Below are 26,153 nucleotides of genomic sequence, written 5' to 3' on the forward strand. Positions count from 1 at the left end.
TTGCATCAAAACCAAGAAACTGACATTGGGACGCATGTGTACCATTTCAGGTCACCTTATCACATGTGTAGATTCATGTAACAACCACCACAATCAAGATCAGATTTCATCAACACAAAACGTTCCCTCTCAGTACCCCTTTCCAGTCACAACCACCCACCCCGTCCCAACCTCATCAGCCCTAACCCTTGGCGACTGCTAATCTAACTGTGTGATAACAAAAACGTGAATGGCTGCCTACAGTGTGTGATCTGCATAGATTGGCTTTTTTCACTCAGCATCATGCCCTTGAAATCTACAGCAGTCGTTGTATGCATCCAGAGTTTGTTCCTTCTTAATTGCTGAGAAGTATTCCATCTGGTATGGTTGTAGTGCTCATCTACTGAAGGACATTTGGATTATTTCCAGTTTTACGGTATTACAAGTAAAGCTGGCATTTTTAAGAGCTGCACAATATTTGTAACTATTGCATAGTTTTGTATCAGTTCCCTGACCTCTATGTAGGCTGTTTTGCTTGTTTTTAACTCGTAGCAAGAATTACTATCAAACTCCACTTTTTGGGCCACAGACCGTTGTGGTCTTAGCAAAAGACCTGCCCTTCATGAAGCATACTCCCAACATTTAATGAGTTCATCGGCCAGGCAGCTAATTTTTTGTTATAATAATGATGCAACAAACGTATTTACACGGAAAAGATATATGCAGAGAACACTAATTCCTAGTTAAAATGCTGGGTCACAAGCCACAAATATTTTTGGTAGCCAGTTGCTACCAACTGACCTTCAGAAAAGTTAATCACACCCCAGATACTAAGAATCCAAAGACATATTTTCATTCTCCCCCAAAGTAAAACAAAACAAAACAACAACAACAAAAAAAAAAAGAAAGAAAAACGGAAACTGGATGTTAGCTTTATTTCCTACAAAAAGGAATCCCTAAAACTATGAAGTGATCACAAAAAATTTCCTTAGAGAAGAAAAAACCAAAATGAACCACAAGAAACCAACAGGTCAGAACTGATGTCTTCCAAACCAGAGACTCAATTAGTTTGTAACATACTCTGCCTGATACCTCCATTCCTACACGGAACTACAACCTACAGCACTTTCAAAATTCAATGAACTGGCATATTAAACAGCATCTGGAAAACTATAGTTATGCGAATATTTGTGGTCCAGGGAATAGACAAATAAATTGATCAAATAAAAATAATTATGCATTGGCAGAATAAAAAATAAAAATAAAATATAAAATAAATAAAATAATAATAATAAATAATAAAAATAAATAAAATATTATAGATAATAAAAAATAAAAAATAAATAAAAAATAAAAAACCTTTATGTTGTTTTGTCCCCTAACTTCTTCTAAGCATGTATTACCACCTTCACAACCAAAATAAAGGAGAATCGGGACTCTATGGAATGATACAGGAAAATACCCTACCAATACATGTTATTTTTAATTTTACCAATGCGCTGATAATCTCTCTCCTTCGTGTGATAAAAACTTACATCTTGTAAGAGAGGCCCGGGTAGTACCAGATAAACAGAGCTCCAGCCTTCATGCTTATTAAAATTTGAAATTCGAAGTGAACACATGGGTATTAACCCGGTTACAAAGAGGTGTTACTACAGTAGCTACTTCCTATCCACCTGGGTGAGTGTCCCATTTCCCTCCAAGTAAGACCTTCTGAGCAGGGAGCCCGACGTAGGGCTCAATCCCAGGACCTCAGGATCATGACCTGAGCCAAAGGCAGATGCTTAACCAACTGAGCCACCAGGCACCCCAAGACAAACCAGAAGGGTTTGGTTTCGACTGAAGGTCGTTTTAAGCTGAATTCTTATTTCCTGAAAACCTAAAATATTCTGGAAGACTTATGATATTCAACAACTTTTAGTTCCAGAAAAGAATGAACACTGTATAAACGTTCTACCCTATATAGGAAATCTCATCAATTCTCAGAAAGCGGTCATCAGGTTTATTTTCTCCCAGACGAACCACCAAGTACTCGATAGATTTTAAGATCCACTAAAGGGCTGATAAAATTGGCATCCTACATCCCCTTTAATTTCCTGTCCCCTGCAAAAGCAACTTCATCTTAAAATGTGTTGTGAAAGCTCTTAATATGAAGTTTTAAGTAAGATTTTTTTTTAACATATCCCATCTACCAGTTTCTTCTTTCAACTGAAGGATCATTTAAATAGTTTTTTCTTAATGAGAAAAGAGGTAAAGAGAGCATTATCTAATCCTATTGAAAAATTAAAATTTCACTTGTTTACCTTATGATTTCAACTATTCCTGATTTCTAACACTGCAGATTTCTTGCACTGTCTTTAGTGACAATTCTTCTTGGACACGACAGTCAATCACTGCATAGAACTTAAATTAAAGCTAAATACATGAAGTGAATGAGTCAAGACTTCAATTTAACAGAATTAATCCACAGTCCTCAACAGAATATACTCCATGTACAACTTCCAACTTACAGGTATATGAACACAAGAGAACTTACATGAAGGACAGCATAACCCCTCCATTGATACCCAACGTGTTCTGTACCCATTCTTAACCTGCTTTAGACGCCAGGTTACATGCACACCCATCTAGTTCCTCAAAACTGATTCTGCACATGACTGATCTCCGCTTCCTTAGCAGACTTTTAAGACTTTCTTAGCCGCTTCAATAACCAAATGGACAACCAAAAAGGATTAGGAATCATCAGAGTTCACCTTCAGGTAAATGTGCTCATGCTCTGAAGCTCCAAACGACTCCAGGAAGTACTTTCAATGCACTGCCTACAGCGTCCAAGACTCAAGTTCTGGGTTTAATTTCCAGCACATGGCGAGAACAACAAAATGAGAAAAACAAGTACATTACTTTTAAGGACACACTTCATAAAGACAACTTTCCACTCTACTAGTAACATTACACACACAGGATTCGAGCCATAATATGAAAGCTTGTTTATTCCATAAAACTTTTAAATGGATGGAAGGGATATTCCAACTGACACTCGTCTTCATCTACTCTATATACATTTACTGCACCCCAGTCAGTGCCAGGCACTGTACTACATGATTAAGAAAAATAAAGATGTGAAAACAGAGGTCCTGCCCTCAGGGGGCACCTGTGTGGCTCAAATCAGTTAAGGGTCAGATGCTCATGATCTCAGGGTCATCAGATGGAGCCCCGTGTGGGGCTCAGAGTTTGCATGGAGACTGTTTACAACTCTCACTCTCCCTCTGTCCCCACCCTCCCTCTCTCTCTCAAATTAAAATCATTAGGTTGTTTTGTTTGGTTTTTAAAAGGTCCTACCCTCCAAAAAGACAAAACATAACAGGTGATCAAATAAAACTTCTCTTCAAATGTTAAATGAGTTATACATGATTTGGAAGGTGAGGCAAGCAAATAGAAATACAATTCAAGTGTTACAAAAATGAGCTACACCTGACTGGAGTGATGAAAAGGCTTCCTGAGACATCTAGGAGTCCAAATGGTAGTGAAGCAGGACACAGAAGCAAGGGAATGCGTTTCAGAGAAAATCCAGAGGAAGAGAAGGTGTGAAGTATGGAAATGAGGTATCATGGTCCAAGCGCGGGACACAAGCAGTTTGGCAGGAAACACACACCCCCTCTATGTGGAAGGCAGACGGGGTTTGGTGGCAGTCTGCTTGCAGAAATCCTAGAGGAACACGAAAGGACTGAATCAGAAGCCTCTTGCGATGCTTGGCATTTGGATTTTATTTTAAAGGCAATGAGAACGAGCAGGTCATTTCAGTGGACTAAGCAGAGAGAGCTGGATTTGCCTGCCTCGGTCATGGACACATAAGGCTGGTGATGGTTATTATACAGTAAATGGGAGTTGCCAGCCTGTGGGGAGAAGTCGAAAGGTGTGGATGATCTCTGAAGTGAAGGAAAAGCTGAGAAGGACGGAGGAGGGAACAAACAACTAACTTGTATCGGCCTGCCCAAGAAACGATCTCTAAGAATCATAAATCCCAGATTCAGTAAGGCCTTCCCAGTGTACCCACACAGACCAACTATCTCCCCCACAGACTCATTTATTCCATGAGTGCGACTCCCACCACTGAAGACCTTTTTGTCTCACCTTTTCAACGTCTATTCCGTTCCCTGAATGCAGGAATTTTCTATCCACTTCACCAATGACTTGAAAGAGCAATGACTGATAAAACACTACAACTGAGGAGGCAAAAGCTTACTCCCTTTATGGGCTGTAGAAAAGTTCCACACACCAGGCTTGATCCTTATACCCAACGATGTGTGAATTGACACTACCGTTCAAAGAAGACACCTGTGTTCAAGGATGCAGGTAATAAAAAGATACCAAGGAGATATCCTATTTCTAAAATGTGTAAGGGTCTACATGCAGAGTGAAGCTCTAAAACAGTCTGAGGATGAAACAGCAGCACTGGTAAACTCAGAACCACGCACACAAACATGGATGACTCTCCGTAAGGCAGGCCCAGGAGTGCATCGAACTGGATGACTCCACTTACACCAAATTCGGGAACATGCGCTACAGCTCCCCAGCAACGGAAGTCAAGAACAGCAGCAGAAGTGACCGTCAAGAGGGTTATCATGGACTCTGGGGTCCTGGGTGCAAGTCACACGGTGTGTTGCCCTTGTGAAGGTTCCTCAAGCCTTTGGCTTAGGATCTGTGCACTTCTCTGTATATATGCTGCGGTTCAAAAAGTTTACTTAAAGGGGTGCCTCGATGGTTCAGTGGGTTAAGCATCCAACTCCTGACTCTGGCTCAGGTCATGATCTCAGGGTCCTGGGATGGAGCCCGCAGTCTGGCTCCTGCCTCAGTGCAGAGTGTACTTGACATTCTCTCTCTCTCCCTCTGCCCTCCCTCTGCCCCCAAGGAGACTCTCTTGAAGATACAAATATTTTTAAGAGAACAAATAAGCCTTCAAAACAAACACACACAAACCCCTCCTTACCTAAAAAAGGAGGAAGAACCTCCCCATGGGGACGAAGACTCCACAACCAAAAAGGCCCTGGTGACAGAGCCAAAGAGAAACTGAGAGTCAAAAGACTGCAGCGTGTTTCAGTTCAGACTGCAAAGGAGACATTCAGGGGTCCACTATTACCGGAAGTTCTAACCAACTGAGTTAGTGCTGACAACTCCCTCACGCAGCTGCCGTTTACCAAAATAGTTTTTATTCATCTTGGAATTTCTTCAGCATTGACAGAAGCACAGGATGAACGTATGTCACTCAAACTTCCCATCCCAGCAACTAACAGGATACACTGACCAGTAGTTAGCTGTCCTGCCCTCAGTACACGGCAGGCAACCAAGGAAAAGCAGACTAGCCTCTACACAAAGGTTGCAACTTTACATTATCCCCAACCCGAGGAGCTAAATGGCAAAGCCTACAGTAATAACCTACAGAAGTAACTATCCCTTGCCCTAGAAGACAGGAGATTGCATGTTGCCGACAAAAACAAACATGTACCTTAACGCTGTCTAGGAAGAGGTTCTCGTCCCTCTGTAGTTCCACATTCTGCACTCACTTCTCAAAACACTTGCCACTGCCCGAAATTATTTTACTTTTCTGGTTACTTGCTTATTTTCTGCTTATTTTTCCTGGCTTTTAAGAGTTTTAAGTCCTCAGATCTTGGAAATCTGTGATCACATCCTACTCAATGAGAGACCTCAAAAAATTACACAAGGGCACCTGGGTGGCTCAGTTGGTTAAGCGACTGCCTTCAGCTCAGGTCATGATCCCAGAGTCCTGGGATCGAGTCCTACATCGGGCTCCCTGCTCCTGGGAGAGTCTGCTTCTCCCTCTGACTTTCTCCCCTCTCATGCTGTCTCTTACTGTCTCTCTCTCAAATAAATTAAAAAAAAAAAACTTCAAAAAAATACACAAAAACCCTGAAACAGAAGAGGGAAGTATCCTGTTCCTGAAATATTTCATCTTTATTAATTTAATGTATTTGTTAAAAATCGGAATGTCACTGTCATCATCTGTAACTCTTGAACAAACTTCAAACATTTCTATGGTTTTTAAAATCAAAACCTCCCACGTGCCCTCAACAAGTTGGTAAGTAAGATTTTTTGTAAGAAACATGTAGAAACTGGGCGCCTGGGTGGCTCAGTGGGTTAGGCCACTGCCTTTGGCTCAGGTCATGATCTCAGGATCCTGGGATCGAGTCCCGCACCGGGCTCTCTGCTCAGCTGAGAGCCTGCTTCCCTCTCTCTCTCTCTCTCTGCTTGCCTCTCTGTCTACTTGTGATCTCTCTCTGTCAAATAAATAAATTAAAAAATCTAAAAGAAAAACACCTCCAAACAGATCATGGTCTCAGGGTCCTGGGATCGAGTCCCGCATTGGGCTTTCTGCTCTTCGGGGAGCCTGCTTCCCTCTCACTCTCTCTGCCTGCCTCTCTGCCTACTTGTGATCTCTCTCTGTCAAATAAATGAATGAAATTTTTAAAAAACATATTCTAAAAAAAAAAAGAAACATGTAGAAACTGAAATGCATTCATTAGAAGATAATTATCATCAGCAACACATTAGATGTAAACTTGAATTTGGTTTTGCTCTTCACCAGTAAAGTTCTCAAGTTCTTAGGAGTTTCCTACTCATTTACTTGAACATCATCTAAGGGAACACTCAAAGCAAAACCACAATAAAGTGGTCTGGCCTCTGAGGGATTCTACATGTTAGGCCGCTGCCTTCGGTTCGGGTCATGATCTGAGGGTCCTGGGATCGAGTCCCGCATCGGGCTCTCTACTCAGCGGAGAGCCTGCTTCCCTTCCTCTCTCCATGCCTGCCTCTCTTGTGATTTCTGTCAAATAAATAAAAAAATGTTTAAAAAAATTTAAAAAAAAGACTCATAAACAAAACACAATGACTATTACTTTAAACAACAACAACATTTCTAAACTTTCATGCCATTTGATGGAATTCCCTGTTTCAGAGAACAAAACGAAATCTATTCAGCTCCCAGGAAACACTTTTTATTTTAACTACATTTGTGCTATCCTACTACAAAAAGGGACATGAATTTGCTCTAAAAACTTCTGCAGAAATATTTCAACTTCTTGAGCACTTTCATTCAAAGCACTCTGTATTGAAAGAGTTAGTGGAAGACCCAGAACTGCTCCACCAGTCATTGGACCAAATCATCGCAGAATTCTATTCCTTAGGTTACCCAATAACCGAGGTAATCCCAGGCAGAAATAAAGGAGTGAAACCCGGGCAGGATCCGTGTAGTCAACGAACAACATCCAGTGAGAACGATGGAGTGCCACAACACAATCATCATAGTGGAACACCACCGATTCAAAAACAAGTACCGGATGAAATGATACTTTCTCGCAATCGACCTCGATCTTCAGAGATTCTCCGGGCAGGCACCCCTCCCCAGCTCTCATACCCATATACCCCAATGCCTTCCTATGAAATGACATCAAGAGTACCCTAATGTCAAACTCCAACATTAAGGACACAGACTGCAGGTTCCACTGAAAAGATGACCAGAAGGCTACAAAATCAGCTTTGACATTTTCTCCAAATCTATCTAAACATTAAACGTGGGGTAGTTCAACTCCTCCTGATACCAGATGCCATTTACTACCCTCACACAAAGGAAAAGGAATTCTTTCAACATGCTTTTCACTGTAATGAGACTTTCAACACAAAAACACTTCAACAGTCTATTCATTTCACCGTTTGGCAGAATCGTCCTCCATCACCCCGCTGCAGAAGATCATCAGAAAACAAGCAAACAAACACAAACTGACAGTTCAGCTTTCCAAAAAAAAAAAAAAATACTTTCTTTACCTAACCCCAACATTTATCCTCAAACACAAGAAAGGAACAGACATTTGCCGCTCCAGACAGGAAAAGCACAACCAGCAGCATAACTGTTCCTCCACCACTAAATCGCTCAGAAAAGAAACCAGTAATTCAGGACAGGCAAATTAAAAGCATTCTACACATGGCCAAAAGGAAAGGTCTAAACTCCTACAGTCCACAGCAAAATCGCTGCTTCCTCTCTTTTTGAGTCCATACCAATAACCCAATGGATACAAGTGTCAAACCAACCCAGCTCATTAGAAATGAGACCAAAACCTGGACAAATGCCCTCCCTTAAGTCACGCACTGAATAGGACCGCTTTGCACCCAACGCACACAACCAAAACCACACATCAACCACCCCCAAATGCAAGAAAAGCCATCCTCAACAAGTTGGAAAGAGGGTCTCAAGGAAAAGCTCCACCCTCTCCTACACCTTAAGCAACAAAAGTCCTTCCACAAAAGCTAACCCAGATCTTCAAGTACCTGGTGGAGGCGCCATCAGTCGCTTCGCAGAGGCTGCATTTCAAAGCTTTAGCGCTGCTTCTGAAGGTGCAGACCCTCCAGTCCCAAAAGCCTCTGTCTGAGGCAGGTTCGCTGGTCTTTCTAGCCTTCAGAGGACTTGAGTCAGGGAAAGGGGAGGGAAGAGACAAGGAACGGATCAAAAAGGAGGAAAAACAGCAAAACACAGGTGTTGGTAGCCATCCCAATTTCCTAGGCATACAAGCTTGGAATCCCCCGTTGGGCGACCACCCATCCACCCCTTCCAGGCATCAAAACAGGGACCTGGGAGTGCACGGGGAGTCCCCACCGGCACCCCACAACCTCTGGGCCCAGACCTTGCTACCTCGCACAGCCGGCGGCGATGGCTGCCGCCCGGGAAAAGCCGCGTTGGTCGCAGAGAGCGGGTGGACTTGTGCACTGGAGCGTGGGGCTGGGGGACCCGACCCGGCAGGGGAGCCACCGGCCAGATCTGGAGGGGGCGGGTAGGGGCAGCTCGAGGATGGCGGCGGAGAGTGGGATGGCGCCCTCCCTCCCTCCCCACACGGTTACATCTCCCTTTGCCTGGGAGGAGTGACAGGGCCGCGGCGGTGGTGGCAGTGGCGGAGAACCGCTGAGGAGGAGCCGCCAGCCCTGATTGGGAGCGACACCGCCCGCCGCCTGGCGCCACTGCAACCTCCCCCCTCCCCAGAATCTCCATTTTAGCAGCGCACGCCTCCCTCCCCCCCCCGCCTCCGGGGTGCCCCAGAGACTAGTTGTTGCAGGCCCCTGCCCTCCCCCAGACCTCCCTCTCCTTCCACCACCTCAGCTCTGAGCAAGTACGTGGTTGGGCTCTTCTTGTCGCCCAACAATAAAGATGGGCTGTACCCCCACCCTTCCCCCCAGTGCCGAAACCGGCGCCGCTGGAAGAAGAAACACCGAGCTGGAGAGTCCTCATGGACCAACCCCCCCCCCCCCTTCTCCGCGCGCAATCTCAGCCCTACCTCCACCAGTCCTGGGTCGCTGGGCATGGAGCTCCTGCCGCCATCCGAGTCCTCTGAGCCGCCACTGCCGCCGACGCCGCGGCCCTCTGCACCGCCAACGGCGCCCCTGCCGCCATCCTCTGCACCGCCGCTATCCTCTGCGCCGCTGCCACGGCCGGCTGCGCCGCCGACGCCTCAGTCCTCTGCGCCGCACCGCCCCCTGCACCGACGCACTCTGTGCTGGCGTCGCCGCCGCCGCCGCCCTCTGCGCCGCCGCTGTCTTCTGCACCACTGCCACCGCCGGCTGCGCCGCTGACGTCTCAGTCCTCTGCGCCGCACCGCCCCCTGCACCGCCGCCCTCTGTGCTGGCGTCGCCGCCGCCGCTGCCCTCTGCGCCGCCGCGGCCGCCGCCCTCTGCGCCGCCGCTGTCTTCTGCGCCGCACCGCCTTCTGCACCGCCGCCCTCTGTGCTGCTGCCGCCGACGCCCTCTGCGCCGCCGCCGACGCCCTCTGCGCCGCCGCCGACGCCCTCTGCGCCGCCGCCGACGCCCTCTGCGCCGCCGCCGACGCCCTCTGCGCCGCCGCCGACGCCCTCTGCGCCGCCGCCGACGCCCTCTGCGCCGCCGCCGACGCCCTCTGCGCCGCCGCCGACGCCCTCTGCGCCGCCACCGCCCCCTGCGCCGCCGGTGGCGCCTACGCCGCTGCCGCCAAAGCCGCCGCCTGCGCCACGACGCCGCCGCTATACTCTGCGTCGCCGCCGCCAACGCCACCGTCCGCGCCGCCCTCTGCGCCGCCGCCGCCGCAGTCCTCTGGGCTGCGGCCGCGGGTGGCGCGGGTGGCGGCGGTGGCGTAGAGGGCGCGCGGACGGCGGCGGCCAGAGTGCGGCACGGATGGTGGCGTAGGTGGCGGCGCAGAGGGCTGCGGTGCAGGAGGCGGTACTGCGCAGAGGAAGGCTGCGGCGGCGTCCGCGGCGCAGGCGGTGGCGGCGGCGGCGGCGGCGGCGGCGGCGGCGCAGAGGGCTGGGGCGGCGGAGAGGGCGGCGGCAGCGGAGCATGCGGCGCAGACTCCGGTGGCGTCGGCGGCTCAAGCGGCGGCGCAGGTGGCGGCGGCAGGAGCTAGAGGCCCAGCGGCTGAGGACGGGCGGAGGTAGGGCTGAGGATGCGCGGGGAGAAGTGTGGGAAGCCGGTCCGCGAGGGCTCCCGGGCTGGCTTTTCGCTGAGATGGTGCAAGGGGAGGGAGGGCTGGGGGCGGGCAGGGGCCGGCGAGGACTAGTCTCCGGGGCCACGCCGGGCGGGGGGAGGCGCGCGCTGCTGAAATGGAGATCCTGGGGACCGGGGAGGCTGTGGCGGCTGCGGGAGGCGGTGTCGCGCCTGCTAGGGGCTGGCGACTGTGCGCACCTCAACCCTGGCGGCTCCTCCTCAGTGGCCCTCTGCCACTGCCACCGCAGCGGCCCGTCCACGCCTCCCAGGCAAAAGGAGATGTAACCATGTGGGGACGGAGGGAGGGCTCCAGCCCACTCTCCGCCGCTGGCCTCAGGCTGCCCCTACCCGCCCCCTCCAAATCCGGCCGGGGGCTCCCCTGCCGGGTCCCTCAGCCCCACGCTCCAGTGCACAAGTCCACCCGCTCTCTGCGACCAACGCGGCCTTTCCCGGGCCGCCGCCATCGCCGCTGGCTGTGCCAGGCAGCAGGGTCTGGGCCCAGATGTTGTGGGGTGCTGGTGGGGACTCCCCGTGCACTCCGAGGTCCCTATTTTAGTCCTCGGAAAAGGTGGGTGGGCGGTCGCCCTAAGGGAGTTTCCAAGCCTGGATTCCTAGGAAATTGGGATGGCTCACCAGCACCTGTGTTTTGCTGTTTCTCCCCCTTTTTAACCCGCTCCCTGTCTCTTCCCTCCCCTTTCCCGGACTCCTCACTCCTCTGAAGGCCAGAAAGACCAGAGAACCTGCTGCAGACATAGGCTTTTGGGACTGGACCATCTGCACCTTCAGAAGCAGCGGTGAAGCCTTGAAATGGGGCGTCTGCAAAGTGACGGAAGGCGCCTCCACCAGGTACTTGAAGATGTGGGTTCGCTTTTGTGGAAGGACTTTTGTTGCTTAAGGTGTAGGAGAGGGTGGAGAGCGATCCTTGAGGTCCTCTTTCCAACTTGTTGAGGATGGCCTTTTTGCATTTGGGGGTGGTTGATGTGTGGTTTTGTTTGTGTGTATTTCGTGTTGGGTGCAAAGCGGTCCTATTCAGCGAGTGACTTAAGGGAGGGCCTTTGTCAGGTTTTGGTCTCATTTCTAATGGGCTGGGTTGGTTTGATACTTGTATCCGTTGGGTTATTGGTATGGACTCAAAAAGAGAGGAAGCAGCGATTTTGCTGTGGACTGTAGGAGTTTAGACCTTTCCTTTTGGCCATGTGTAGAATGCTTTTAATTTGCCTGTCCTGAATTACTGGTTTCTTTTCTGAGCGATTTAGTGGTGGAGGAACAGTTATGCTGCTGGTTGTGCTTTTCCTGTCTGGAGCGGCAAATGTCTGTTCCTTTCTTGTGTTTGAGGATAAATGTTGGGGTTAGGTAAAGAAAGTATTTTTTTTTTTTTGGAAAGCTGAACTGTCAGTTTGTGTTTGTTTGCTTGTTTTCTGATGATCTTCTGCAGCGGGGTGATGGAGGACGATTCTGCCAAACGGTGAAATGAATAGACTGTTGAAGTGTTTTTGTGTTGAAAGTCTCATTACAGTGAAAAGCATGTTGAAAGAATTCCTTTTCCTTTGTGTGAGGGTAGTAAATGGCATCTGGTATCAGGAGGAGTTGAACTACCCCACGTTTAATGTTTAGATAGATTTGGAGAAAATGTCAAAGCTGATTTTGTAGCCTTCTGGTCATCTTTTCAGTGGAACCTGCAGTCTGTGTCCTTAATGTTGGAGTTTGACATTAGGGTACTCTTGATGTCATTTCATAGGAAGGCATTGGGGTATATGGGTATGAGAGCTGGGGAGGGGTGCCTGCCCGGAGAATCTCTGAAGATCGAGGTCGATTGCGAGAAAGTATCATTTCATCCGGTACTTGTTTTTGAATCGGTGGTGTTCCACTATGATGATTGTGTTGTGGCACTCCATCGTTCTCACTGGACGTTGTTCGTTGACTACACGGATCCTGCCCGGGTTTCACTCCTTTATTTCTGCCTGGGATTACCTCGGTTATTGGGTAACCTAAGGAATAGAATTCTGCGATGATTTGGTCCAATGACTGGTAGAGCAGTTCTGGGTCTTCCACTAACTCTTTCAATACAGAGTGCTTTGAATGAAAGTGCTCAAGAAGTTGAAATATTTCTGCAGAAGTTTTTAGAGCAAATTCATGTCCCTTTTTGTAGTAGGATAGCACAAATGTAGTTAAAATAAAAAGTGTTTCCTGGGAGCTGAATAGATTTCGTTTTGTTCTCTGAAACAGGGAATTCCATCAAATGGCATGAAAGTTTAGAAATGTTGTTGTTGTTTAAAGTAATAGTCATTGTGTTTTGTTTATGAGTCTTTTTTTTAAATTTTTTTAAACATTTTTTTATTTATTTGACAGAAATCACAAGAGAGGCAGGCATGGAGAGAGGAAGGGAAGCAGGCTCTCCGCTGAGTAGAGAGCCCGATGCGGGACTCGATCCCAGGACCCTCAGATCATGACCCGAACCGAAGGCAGCGGCCTAACATGTAGAATCCCTCAGAGGCCAGACCACTTTATTGTGGTTTTGCTTTGAGTGTTCCCTTAGATGATGTTCAAGTAAATGAGTAGGAAACTCCTAAGAACTTGAGAACTTTACTGGTGAAGAGCAAAACCAAATTCAAGTTTACATCTAATGTGTTGCTGATGATAATTATCTTCTAATGAATGCATTTCAGTTTCTACATGTTTCTTTTTTTTTTTAGAATATGTTTTTTAAAAATTTCATTCATTTATTTGACAGAGAGAGATCACAAGTAGGCAGAGAGGCAGGCAGAGAGAGTGAGAGGGAAGCAGGCTCCCCGAAGAGCAGAAAGCCCAATGCGGGACTCGATCCCAGGACCCTGAGACCATGATCTGTTTGGAGGTGTTTTTCTTTTAGATTTTTTAATTTATTTATTTGACAGAGAGAGATCACAAGTAGACAGAGAGGCAAGCAGAGAGAGAGAGAGAGAGGGAAGCAGGCTCTCAGCTGAGCAGAGAGCCCGGTGCGGGACTCGATCCCAGGATCCTGAGATCATGACCTGAGCCAAAGGCAGTGGCCTAACCCACTGAGCCACCCAGGCGCCCAGTTTCTACATGTTTCTTACAAAAAATCTTACTTACCAACTTGTTGAGGGCACGTGGGAGGTTTTGATTTTAAAAACCATAGAAATGTTTGAAGTTTGTTCAAGAGTTACAGATGATGACAGTGACATTCCGATTTTTAACAAATACATTAAATTAATAAAGATGAAATATTTCAGGAACAGGATACTTCCCTCTTCTGTTTCAGGGTTTTTGTGTATTTTTTTGAAGTTTTTTTTTTTTAATTTATTTGAGAGAGAGACAGTAAGAGACAGCATGAGAGGGGAGAAAGTCAGAGGGAGAAGCAGACTCTCCCAGGAGCAGGGAGCCCGATGTAGGACTCGATCCCAGGACTCTGGGATCATGACCTGAGCTGAAGGCAGTCGCTTAACCAACTGAGCCACCCAGGTGCCCTTGTGTAATTTTTTGAGGTCTCTCATTGAGTAGGATGTGATCACAGATTTCCAAGATCTGAGGACTTAAAACTCTTAAAAGCCAGGAAAAATAAGCAGAAAATAAGCAAGTAACCAGAAAAGTAAAATAATTTCGGGCAGTGGCAAGTGTTTTGAGAAGTGAGTGCAGAATGTGGAACTACAGAGGGACGAGAACCTCTTCCTAGACAGCGTTAAGGTACATGTTTGTTTTTGTCGGCAACATGCAATCTCCTGTCTTCTAGGGCAAGGGATAGTTACTTCTGTAGGTTATTACTGTAGGCTTTGCCATTTAGCTCCTCGGGTTGGGGATAATGTAAAGTTGCAACCTTTGTGTAGAGGCTAGTCTGCTTTTCCTTGGTTGCCTGCCGTGTACTGAGGGCAGGACAGCTAACTACTGGTCAGTGTATCCTGTTAGTTGCTGGGATGGGAAGTTTGAGTGACATACGTTCATCCTGTGCTTCTGTCAATGCTGAAGAAATTCCAAGATGAATAAAAACTATTTTGGTAAACGGCAGCTGCGTGAGGGAGTTGTCAGCACTAACTCAGTTGGTTAGAACTTCCGGTAATAGTGGACCCCTGAATGTCTCCTTTGCAGTCTGAACTGAAACACGCTGCAGTCTTTTGACTCTCAGTTTCTCTTTGGCTCTGTCACCAGGGCCTTTTTGGTTGTGGAGTCTTCGTCCCCATGGGGAGGTTCTTCCTCCTTTTTTAGGTAAGGAGGGGTTTGTGTGTGTTTGTTTTGAAGGCTTATTTGTTCTCTTAAAAATATTTGTATCTTCAAGAGAGTCTCCTTGGGGGCAGAGGGAGGGCAGAGGGAGAGAGAGAGAATGTCAAGTACACTCTGCACTGAGGCAGGAGCCAGACTGCGGGCTCCATCCCAGGACCCTGAGATCATGACCTGAGCCAGAGTCAGGAGTTGGATGCTTAACCCACTGAACCATCGAGGCACCCCTTTAAGTAAACTTTTTGAACCGCAGCATATATACAGAGAAGTGCACAGATCCTAAGCCAAAGGCTTGAGGAACCTTCACAAGGGCAACACACCGTGTGACTTGCACCCAGGACCCCAGAGTCCATGATAACCCTCTTGACGGTCACTTCTGCTGCTGTTCTTGACTTCCGTTGCTGGGGAGCTGTAGCGCATGTTCCCGAATTTGGTGTAAGTGGAGTCATCCAGTTCGATGCACTCCTGGGCCTGCCTTACGGAGAGTCATCCATGTTTGTGTGCGTGGTTCTGAGTTTACCAGTGCTGCTGTTTCATCCTCAGACTGTTTTAGAGCTTCACTCTGCATGTAGACCCTTACACATTTTAGAAATAGGATATCTCCTTGGTATCTTTTTATTACCTGCATCCTTGAACACAGGTGTCTTCTTTGAACGGTAGTGTCAATTCACACATCGTTGGGTATAAGGATCAAGCCTGGTGTGTGGAACTTTTCTACAGCCCATAAAGGGAGTAAGCTTTTGCCTCCTCAGTTGTAGTGTTTTATCAGTCATTGCTCTTTCAAGTCATTGGTGAAGTGGATAGAAAATTCCTGCATTCAGGGAACGGAATAGACGTTGAAAAGGTGAGACAAAAAGGTCTTCAGTGGTGGGAGTCGCACTCATGGAATAAATGAGTCTGTGGGGGAGATAGTTGGTCTGTGTGGGTACACTGGGAAGGCCTTACTGAATCTGGGATTTATGATTCTTAGAGATCGTTTCTTGGGCAGGCCGATACAAGTTAGTTGTTTGTTCCCTCCTCCGTCCTTCTCAGCTTTTCCTTCACTTCAGAGATCATCCACACCTTTCGACTTCTCCCCACAGGCTGGCAACTCCCATTTACTGTATAATAACCATCACCAGCCTTATGTGTCCATGACCGAGGCAGGCAAATCCAGCTCTCTCTGCTTAGTCCACTGAAATGACCTGCTCGTTCTCATTGCCTTTAAAATAAAATCCAAATGCCAAGCATCGCAAGAGGCTTCTGATTCAGTCCTTTCGTGTTCCTCTAGGATTTCTGCAAGCAGACTGCCACCAAACCCCGTCTGCCTTCCACATAGAGGGGGTGTGTGTTTCCTGCCAAACTGCTTGTGTCCCGCGCTTGGACCATGATACCTCATTTCCATACTTCACACCTTCTCTTCCTCTGGATTTTCTCTGAAACGCATTCCCTTGCTTCTGTGTCCTGCTTCACTACCATTTGGACTCCTAGATGTCTCAGGAAGCCTTTTCATCACTCCAGTCAGGTGTAGCTCATTTTTGTAACACTTGAATTGTATTTCTATTTGCTTGCCTCACCTTCCAAATCATGTATAACTCATTTAACATTTGAAGAGAAGTTTTATTTGATCACCTGTTATGTTTTGTCTTTTTGGAGGGTAGGACCTTTTAAAAACCAAACAAAACAACCTAATGATTTTAATTTGAGAGAGAGAGGGAGGGTGGGGACAGAGGGAGAGTGAGAGTTGTAAACAGTCTCCATGCAAACTCTGAGCCCCACACGGGGCTCCATCTGATGACCCTGAGATCATGAGCATCTGACCCTTAACTGATTTGAGCCACACAGGTGCCCCCTGAGGGCAGGACCTCTGTTTTCACATCTTTATTTTTCTTAATCATGTAGTACAGTGCCTGGCACTGACTGGGGTGCAGTAAATGTATATAGAGTAGATGAAGACGAGTGTCAGTTGGAATATCCCTTCCATCCATTTAAAAGTTTTATGGAATAAATAAGCTTTCATATTATGGCTCGAATCCTGTGTGTGTAATGTTACTAGTAGAGTGGAAAGTTGTCTTTATGAAGTGTGTCCTTAAAAGTAATGTACTTGTTTTTCTCATTTTGTTGTTCTCGCCATGTGCTGGAAATTAAACCCAGAACTTGAGTCTTGGACGCTGTAGGCAGTGCATTGAAAGTACTTCCTGGAGTCGTTTGGAGCTTCAGAGCATGAGCACATTTACCTGAAGGTGAACTCTGATGATTCCTAATCCTTTTTGGTTGTCCATTTGGTTATTGAAGCGGCTAAGAAAGTCTTAAAAGTCTGCTAAGGAAGCGGAGATCAGTCATGTGCAGAATCAGTTTTGAGGAACTAGATGGGTGTGCATGTAACCTGGCGTCTAAAGCAGGTTAAGAATGGGTACAGAACACGTTGGGTATCAATGGAGGGGTTATGCTGTCCTTCATGTAAGTTCTCTTGTGTTCATATACCTGTAAGTTGGAAGTTGTACATGGAGTATATTCTGTTGAGGACTGTGGATTAATTCTGTTAAATTGAAGTCTTGACTCATTCACTTCATGTATTTAGCTTTAATTTAAGTTCTATGCAGTGATTGACTGTCGTGTCCAAGAAGAATTGTCACTAAAGACAGTGCAAGAAATCTGCAGTGTTAGAAATCAGGAATAGTTGAAATCATAAGGTAAACAAGTGAAATTTTAATTTTTCAATAGGATTAGATAATGCTCTCTTTACCTCTTTTCTCATTAAGAAAAAACTATTTAAATGATCCTTCAGTTGAAAGAAGAAACTGGTAGATGGGATATGTTAAAAAAAAATCTTACTTAAAACTTCATATTAAGAGCTTTCACAACACATTTTAAGATGAAGTTGCTTTTGCAGGGGACAGGAAATTAAAGGGGATGTAGGATGCCAATTTTATCAGCCCTTTAGTGGATCTTAAAATCTATCGAGTACTTGGTGGTTCGTCTGGGAGAAAATAAACCTGATGACCGCTTTCTGAGAATTGATGAGATTTCCTATATAGGGTAGAACGTTTATACAGTGTTCATTCTTTTCTGGAACTAAAAGTTGTTGAATATCATAAGTCTTCCAGAATATTTTAGGTTTTCAGGAAATAAGAATTCAGCTTAAAACGACCTTCAGTCGAAACCAAACCCTTCTGGTTTGTCTTGGGGTGCCTGGTGGCTCAGTTGGTTAAGCATCTGCCTTTGGCTCAGGTCATGATCCTGAGGTCCTGGGATTGAGCCCTACGTCGGGCTCCCTGCTCAGAAGGTCTTACTTGGAGGGAAATGGGACACTCACCCAGGTGGATAGGAAGTAGCTACTGTAGTAACACCTCTTTGTAACCGGGTTAATACCCATGTGTTCACTTCGAATTTCAAATTTTAATAAGCATGAAGGCTGGAGCTCTGTTTATCTGGTACTACCCGGGCCTCTCTTACAAGATGTAAGTTTTTATCACACGAAGGAGAGAGATTATCAGCGCATTGGTAAAATTAAAAATAACATGTATTGGTAGGGTATTTTCCTGTATCATTCCATAGAGTCCCGATTCTCCTTTATTTTGGTTGTGAAGGTGGTAATACATGCTTAGAAGAAGTTAGGGGACAAAACAACATAAAGGTTTTTTATTTTTTATTTATTTTTTATTTTTTATTATCTATAATATTTTATTTATTTTTATTATTTATTATTATTATTTTATTTATTTTATATTTTATTTTTATTTTTTATTCTGCCAATGCATAATTATTTTTATTTGATCAATTTATTTGTCTATTCCCTGGACCACAAATATTCGCATAACTATAGTTTTCCAGATGCTGTTTAATATGCCAGTTCATTGAATTTTGAAAGTGCTGTAGGTTGTAGTTCCGTGTAGGAATGGAGGTATCAGGCAGAGTATGTTACAAACTAATTGAGTCTCTGGTTTGGAAGACATCAGTTCTGACCTGTTGGTTTCTTGTGGTTCATTTTGGTTTTTTCTTCTCTAAGGAAATTTTTTGTGATCACTTCATAGTTTTAGGGATTCCTTTTTGTAGGAAATAAAGCTAACATCCAGTTTCCGTTTTTCTTTCTTTTTTTTTTGTTGTTGTTGTTTTGTTTTGTTTTACTTTGGGGGAGAATGAAAATATGTCTTTGGATTCTTAGTATCTGGGGTGTGATTAACTTTTCTGAAGGTCAGTTGGTAGCAACTGGCTACCAAAAATATTTGTGGCTTGTGACCCAGCATTTTAACTAGGAATTAGTGTTCTCTGCATATATCTTTTCCGTGTAAATACGTTTGTTGCATCATTATTATAACAAAAAATTAGCTGCCTGGCCGATGAACTCATTAAATGTTGGGAGTATGCTTCATGAAGGGCAGGTCTTTTGCTAAGACCACAACGGTCTGTGGCCCAAAAAGTGGAGTTTGATAGTAATTCTTGCTACGAGTTAAAAACAAGCAAAACAGCCTACATAGAGGTCAGGGAACTGATACAAAACTATGCAATAGTTACAAATATTGTGCAGCTCTTAAAAATGCCAGCTTTACTTGTAATACCGTAAAACTGGAAATAATCCAAATGTCCTTCAGTAGATGAGCACTACAACCATACCAGATGGAATACTTCTCAGCAATTAAGAAGGAACAAACTCTGGATGCATACAACGACTGCTGTAGATTTCAAGGGCATGATGCTGAGTGAAAAAAGCCAATCTATGCAGATCACACACTGTAGGCAGCCATTCACGTTTTTGTTATCACACAGTTAGATTAGCAGTCGCCAAGGGTTAGGGCTGATGAGGTTGGGACGGGGTGGGTGGTTGTGACTGGAAAGGGGTACTGAGAGGGAACGTTTTGTGTTGATGAAATCTGATCTTGATTGTGGTGGTTGTTACATGAATCTACACATGTGATAAGGTGACCTGAAATGGTACACATGCGTCCCAATGTCAGTTTCTTGGTTTTGATGCAACCCTGTCTGGGAAATGGGGTGCGTATTATATGGGACTTCATACTGTTTTTGCAACACCCTGTGAATCTGTAATTATTTCCAAATAAAATGTGAAGTTTTAGAAAGAATATATAATAAAAGGAAATGTTCACAGTGTTAGAATAAAAGAAGTTTCAGAGTGGTAAAGCATATGATCCCACTTTAATATTTCATATCACTTAATTTAGTATATTTACCTGGAAGTCATGAGGGATCCAAATATTCTGAGCAGTAGCGTGGTGGATTCTTTAGATTCTTTTGTGTATGTGTATGCTTCTCTATAATTTCTGTGGTTTAGATGAGTTGGTATCACTTCTGTAGTTTGAAAACAGTATTCATAATAAGTTCCAAAAATCTAAATCTGGAATGTTGAAATTTAAATAACATTTACATTGAGATTGTAGAGTTTTGTTTATATTGGTTACACCAAGTTAGCATTTAAATACCTATTAGCTGAGATGGGAGAGTATATTTATCCTCTACTACATGTTGTGTATGTAAACTTAAAGCTGTTTTTTGCTCTTGGTATTACAAATGTCCTGTATGATGTTCTGCCTCCCCAGTGTTGTCCAACGTAACTCTATACATTGCAGGCCACATGAAATGTTAAGCTTCATTTACCACAGTGAGAAAGTAAAAAGCAGGCAGAATGATTATTTTAAAGATTCTATTTTATTTTTTGTCAGAGAGAGAGAGAGAACGCACTCTCACGTCCAAGAGCCTGTGCACACGTGCCCTAGAGCGTGGGACAGGGGCAGGCAGAGGAGACAGGACAGGCAGAAATGAGAAGCAGGCTCTGGTAAGCAAGGAGCTGGATGTGGAATTTGATCCCAGCACCCTGAGATCATGACCTGAGCTCAAGCTTAATTAACTGAGCCACTCAGGTGTCCTTTGGTGAAATCATTTTTAAGAAATTTAGTTTGTTTAATCAGTTATATCCAGAATATTATTATTTCAGTATATAATCAGTATAAAATTGCAGTGAGATATTTTACATTCTTTTAATCATACTGTAATAAAAATCATGCTGATGTGGGAAACAGAGGCAGAAGAAAAATTGTTAAATTTCCTTGCCTCCTGACAAGCCCTTAAAACAGGCAGAGTGACTCTCCTCACTCTACCTTAAGACTTTGCTAAGGGCAAAGGGCAGTCCTAGTCTGACCGACCCCCTACCCCTAACCAGGACCCTGTGAGTACTTTAACAATTCCTTTGGAAACTTTATCTCTAAACCTCCAAGATGGTGTTGACAATCACTCCCAAGCCTGTCGCCTACTGATAGACAACGAAAGGGTCTCACTAAAAGGTTTTACGACTATTAATGACTAACCTTTTCCCCTAACAATAGCTAGCCCCTCTAGGTCCTAGAAAACTTGCTTCCAAAATTCCTTAGAGACTGACACCATCCCTAATCCTCTCCCCACCTTACAAGTATATAATAGACCACTCCTGACAACCCCTGGCAGCATCTCTTCCTGCCCACAGGTCCTGTCCCCGTGCTTTAATAAACCACCATTTTGCACCAGAGATGTCTCAAGAATTCGTTCTTGGTCGTCAGTTCCAGACCTCATCCCAGCAAACCTCACCTATGTTCTAGACGTTCATCATTTGGAGCCCAGTGTGGGGCTGTGAGTCTTTACATTTGGACTCTGAGCTTTGGTACAAAATTGGTGAGTACTTTCTCGTTTCTTCTTTACTCTCAGGGCTTTTCAAGGAGTGTGGTCTTATTGGAACACTTGCATGTCGATTGCTCAGGCTGTAATCCTCTAGCCCGTGGCTACCCTGCTGGGAGGAGAACATCTGACTTTGGCTGGAAGTTAGTACCCTGGCCGGAATGGTAATAAGACCCAGAAACTTGATGCCCTCTCTTTATTCCTGTTCTTACATAAAGTTGTCTTCCTTGGGCACAGGACAGCCACCTAAGTCACCAGGAAGGACAGCTGCCAATATTAAGACTCCTGTGTGAGGTTTCTTCCTGATTGATCTAATGTGATCCCTTCCACATGCGTGGTGTAGCCCTTCCTGCCCTTCCTGCCTTTCCTTCCCTCCACTGGGAGCCGACGGGAAGCAGTACCAAATTGAATTAAAATGCAACCGAGGATCTTTTCCTAGGGAAGTTGGCTATAAGGACCACATGTGTTGGAATGTCACATAGAACATGATGGATTTCGGTCTTTACTGTTTCACGTCAGTGTCTTCTACAAACTACTTAAAGCTAAGAAATTGGGTAATTTTCCCTTGCCAAACATTTTTATGTTTCCTGTGGGTTAAAAATGGCAGGGCAGTCATACAACTTTTACAGTATGGGATGGCACAATATCCTAGTCCATTCACCAGGCACCCATCTGTAGCCTAGGATGCGATGGGGAAGAGGAGGGACGCCAGCACCCCTCCAGGGCCTTTTATAGCACGTATGCCTTCCCGGGAAGTTAGAATGGTGATCATTAGCGATGTCTTGAGGGACGCCTCTGGTCGCTTTTGACACAGGGGCGCCGCTGACATATCCTGTGTGGGATGCCACCCAGGCATCAGAGGAGATTTCGTAATGGACCTTCTTTACTTTTCTGGGAGCATGGCCTCAGTAGGCTTCCTTAGGTCCCAAGGACTCTACCGTGGGGTGCCTTTTAACCCACTGGAAATAATTTGGATTGCAAAACTTAGGAAAGGACTGAGCTCCTGTAACACTGCATGGCCTCAGTGGGATCAATCAGTTAGATGTCCTCTGCAGGAGACAGAGTGAATGATCCTAGGGTGCCTTCATTGCTCATGCATAGGGCTTCATTGCTCTACACCAGGAGCCCGACCTAAGGGCCTTTTGCAGAATGTGTTTGCCTGAATGAGTTCGCTAGTAAACTCCCTCCTGACATATTGGGTGATAATTATGTAAATAAGCCTTCTAGTAAAGCCAGGTTGCAGGGCCAGTCCTAGGAAAGAGGACTCTGACTTTATGTCTCTCTGTTTCGTTTCTCCTAATAGTTGTGGGGATTCTCCTTTACTCATTTCCGCGTTAATGGCTATAATTGGAGCCAACTGGGGTTAGTCTAACTCGAGACAGAGACTTTGAGGAATATTCCCAGGCAGCTGCCAGTACTCCCTTTGTTTCGGGGAAATTCTCTGTCTTCTCTGGCCCTACGTGGACTGCTCAACCCCTCCTCCCTTCCTGGCGGGAAAACATGGCTTCTGCCCCTCTGTTGGAGCTGTTGAGCTCTAATACCGGGAATCCTTTCTCTGCCTCCTGACAGGGCTTTGTTTCTTCTGACTCCCCCTTCTCCTGTTTCTGCACCAGTCTGGGTGTGGCCTGCATAACTGGCCTCTAGACCATCCTCGGTGCTTCCTGCACTATGGCTTCTTCTCTCTTCACTTTCAAGGAGGAAGAAAGCACCCCCTGGACCTAACACCCCCCACCCACTCCAGATCTTCCCACCAGTGTCTCAGGTAAACATTCAAAGTGGAGTGGGCCCAGGTGCAATGTAAATCATGGTTTATTAAAAAAAAAAAAATTGGAAGTCACATACAACAGAAAACCTACATCTGAAATGGAAAGGTCCATATCGGGTCATACTATGTACTCCCACTGCAGGAAAGCTAGAAGGACACTCTTCATGGATCCGTATATCTAGAATAAAACCTGTACGTCCTTCACAGGAACCCAGTGAGCAAATTAATGTGCTTTCTTACTCCTGTGAGCCCATAGAAGACCTCAAACCTCTCTTCAAACAAAAATGAAGATTGTAATTCTCTTTCTCTTCCTTTCACCTATCTTAACCGACAGTTCCTTTCTACAGTGCGCACAGCATCCGTATTTGAACTAAGTTAAGTTTGTTGGTTTAAATAAGATAGACAAGTCTTTGACGTTACAATAGTAAACGTGAAGCTTTTCTTCTGTCAAGGTTTACTGAAGTTCAAATAACCTTGTGTTAACTCTGTTGGGTTGTTCATCAAAAAAGATGAGTAAACAGATGGTTAATTGTCTGTCTCCGAGTTTGAATGGGTAATTGCTGAGGTAGCTTTCAAAATCTTTGGTAGCTTAAAAATTTAAAGTTTTGCTTGGATAACAAAATTAAATTTGTTGGACATCTAGGTCTTTTCCAAATAGGATAAAGTGCTAAAGCATTGAGTACTGGATGTAGGTTTGTGCGTTTGACTTCTTACTGAAAAGAAACTAAGAATATTTAAATCTGTTTTTAAACATGTTTTGTGCTTAACTGATTCATAAAGTTGGCATCTGAAGAATTCTGTTGTAACAGTTCATAATTGGTTAATACTTAGTCTTCACTAGAGATTAAGGTGTTTCTAAGAGTACAAAATTCTGCCAACTTTAACTAAGACTGATGGAAGTAAGGGAAACAACTCTGTATGTGGAAAAGTAGAAGATACATAAGAAAGATTTAAGGAATGGAAATGCAGTTTGTTGAAGGTTAAAAAAAAGGCAGTTTTATCCTAAATGATATGGTTGGTTGGAAGGAAATGTCTTGGGGCAAAACCTGAACAGTGCAAAGGAAAGTTGTAAAAGGTTTGCGAAGGGAAATCTTCAGAAAAGGAATTTTGGGTATGGGGAGGATGGGCTAAGTTTGAAATGAATTTTAAAAAGACACTGGGATAGAAAGTCTGCTTTCTCTCTGTTCAAAAAGGAGAACGGTTTCTTAGATTAATTGATTGCTGTTAAGAGGAAGATGTAAATGGTTTTCTCTTTGTCTGCCCCCAAAAAACAGTTTCTCTATTTTGTTTCATCAGATCTTTAACATCCTTAATCCTGTTTAGGCATGTGCTTTAAAAGGTTTTATCAAACTTCCCCAAGATCTAAATCTGGAACAAAGTCTTGATTTTCTTGTAAAATGAGTTTTTATCTTCACGGAGATTCATATAAAGGACTTTCAGGACAAATACAGGTATTCAATATATTAAACTAAAATGGGTAAGAATTTCCAGAACTAACTAAAGCTGCATTCAAACTAAACCAGAATTCGTAACAGGGGACTAAATGAACTAAAAGCTTATAGTGTTGTAGCTGTTATTTTACACATTGCTGGTTCTCTAATGTTAGCTCTTCCAGACTAAGGACACTTTTTTCTTAAGATGTCCCTGAGTTACAGAAATGTAAATATCTTTATGTGTAAATAAAGCATTCAACTTTTCTCTCTATCTGAGCCCTCAAACTCAAAAGGTCTCAGTAAGTATTCTTTCCTCCATGGCAATCAGTCATTTGCATAAGTTCGATAAGAATCTGTTCTCCTTTAACAGGACACCATTGGAAACATGGGTTATTTTACCAAGGCTTCGACTGGAATGTCCTATTTGAGAAAGACAGAAAGAACGACTCAGATATGACCAGACAGCTTTAAGGAACTAAGGTTGCCTTTTTGAAACCTGGAGCCATAAAGCCCCCTGGAACTGTTGGCCCGATACCTTGCTTACAGAGTTCCCAGCAGCCTCACCAGGTGAGTAAAGAATGTCACTTCCTGGCAGGTGCTGGAATCTCGGGATACTTTGGGGACCTCAGGAAGAGGAATTCACCCAAACGGACGGGTATTGCAGGCATGTGTGATGGCAAGTACGGGGCTTGGCTTCTGGCCTGGAGACGCTAATGAGGTTCAACCTAGAGATTCCTTATAAGAAGTTCCAGCAAAGCAGATTCTAAAAGATCGATATGATCACTCACTGTTCTTGCTGAGCTTATGTAAATATTTAGGCCAGGTTTGTTAAAACTGGACTTGTTTTTCAAATAAACGAGTCCTGATTTGGTTATCTCTGGCAACGAGGGTTATTTTAGAGAGAAAAATTATGTTTTAATAACACAAATTTATGGATGTTAAATTCTGGATTGGATGGTCTTTAAATGTTTGTTTACCTAAGCTAGGCAATTTGAGGTGAACTTCAGAAAGGTTGCACAGTAGCTCATTTAGACGATCTTCTTGCATTTTTATTCTGTGGGGAAAATAACAAGAGCCCATGGCACATGATTCAACAACTGGAAAATAGAATCGATTCCCCAACAATTGTATAACTTAACTATCACCTTGACTATTGTTCTTCTCTATAGAGCATAACTGTTCAGAGGTTATTGATCTTGCTTACTATATTTGGCCAGATTTAAGATGCCTCTGTTTGAAATACAAATGATAGTTGGTTTACTGGTGACAATAGTTTTCATGAAAAGAATAAGAAAAGCTTATTCTCGCTAGAGATATAGATATCTCTATACTAGAGATATAGAGATCTACAGAGATATAGAGAATAGTGCTCACTAGCACTTTGCAATTGCGAAAGCCTTAAAAGGTTAAATATTTGCTGCATTCAGCCTGGCATCCACAATCCTCTGGAAAGGTAGAAAAAACTAATCATACTTTAAAACGTCATCTTACTAAGCTTAGTCTAGTAACCCAGGAAAATTGAGTTACTGTCCTACCAATGGGACTTCTCAGGATGAGAAATGCTCCAGAACAACCTCTAGGACTCAGCCGTTGTGAGTTATTACATAATA

The 26,153-nt window shown here is 44.7% G+C and overlaps 2 protein-coding genes and 2 non-coding genes across 5 annotated transcripts in view; 2 read left to right on the plus strand and 2 right to left on the minus strand.

Annotated features, from left to right (window-relative positions):
* The window catches only part of LOC123933489 (transport and Golgi organization protein 1 homolog), a 121,749-nt gene extending 112,263 nt beyond the window's left edge, over positions 1–9,486 (minus strand). Inside the window, exons 1-2 of the mRNA XM_045992717.1 lie at positions 9,315–9,486; positions 8,317–8,451 (exon numbers count right to left, since the gene is read on the minus strand). Coding sequence (XP_045848673.1) covers positions 8,317–8,451; positions 9,315–9,430 — 251 coding nt within the window. The 5' untranslated portion in view covers positions 9,431–9,486. The remainder of the gene's footprint in view (positions 1–8,316; positions 8,452–9,314) is intronic.
* LOC123934315 lies at positions 524–674 on the minus strand. Its single transcript, XR_006816780.1, has one exon. It is a non-coding gene; the product is annotated as a small nucleolar RNA SNORA62/SNORA6 family (small nucleolar RNA).
* A 623-nt stretch (positions 9,487–10,109) lies between the features above and the next one.
* The window catches only part of LOC123933493 (transport and Golgi organization protein 1 homolog), a 105,376-nt gene continuing 89,332 nt past the window's right edge, over positions 10,110–26,153 (plus strand). For both annotated transcript variants that reach the window (XM_045992722.1, XM_045992723.1), the window contains exons 1-2: positions 10,110–10,438; positions 11,213–11,337. The gene's annotated coding sequence lies outside the window, so the exon portion shown is untranslated. The remainder of the gene's footprint in view (positions 10,439–11,212; positions 11,338–26,153) is intronic.
* On the plus strand, positions 18,983–19,133 carry LOC123934316. Its single transcript, XR_006816781.1, has one exon. It is a non-coding gene; the product is annotated as a small nucleolar RNA SNORA62/SNORA6 family (small nucleolar RNA).

Source organism: Meles meles, chromosome 21 (genome assembly GCF_922984935.1).
Source record: "Meles meles chromosome 21, mMelMel3.1 paternal haplotype, whole genome shotgun sequence".
NCBI classification, from domain to species: Eukaryota; Metazoa; Chordata; class Mammalia; order Carnivora; family Mustelidae; genus Meles; species Meles meles.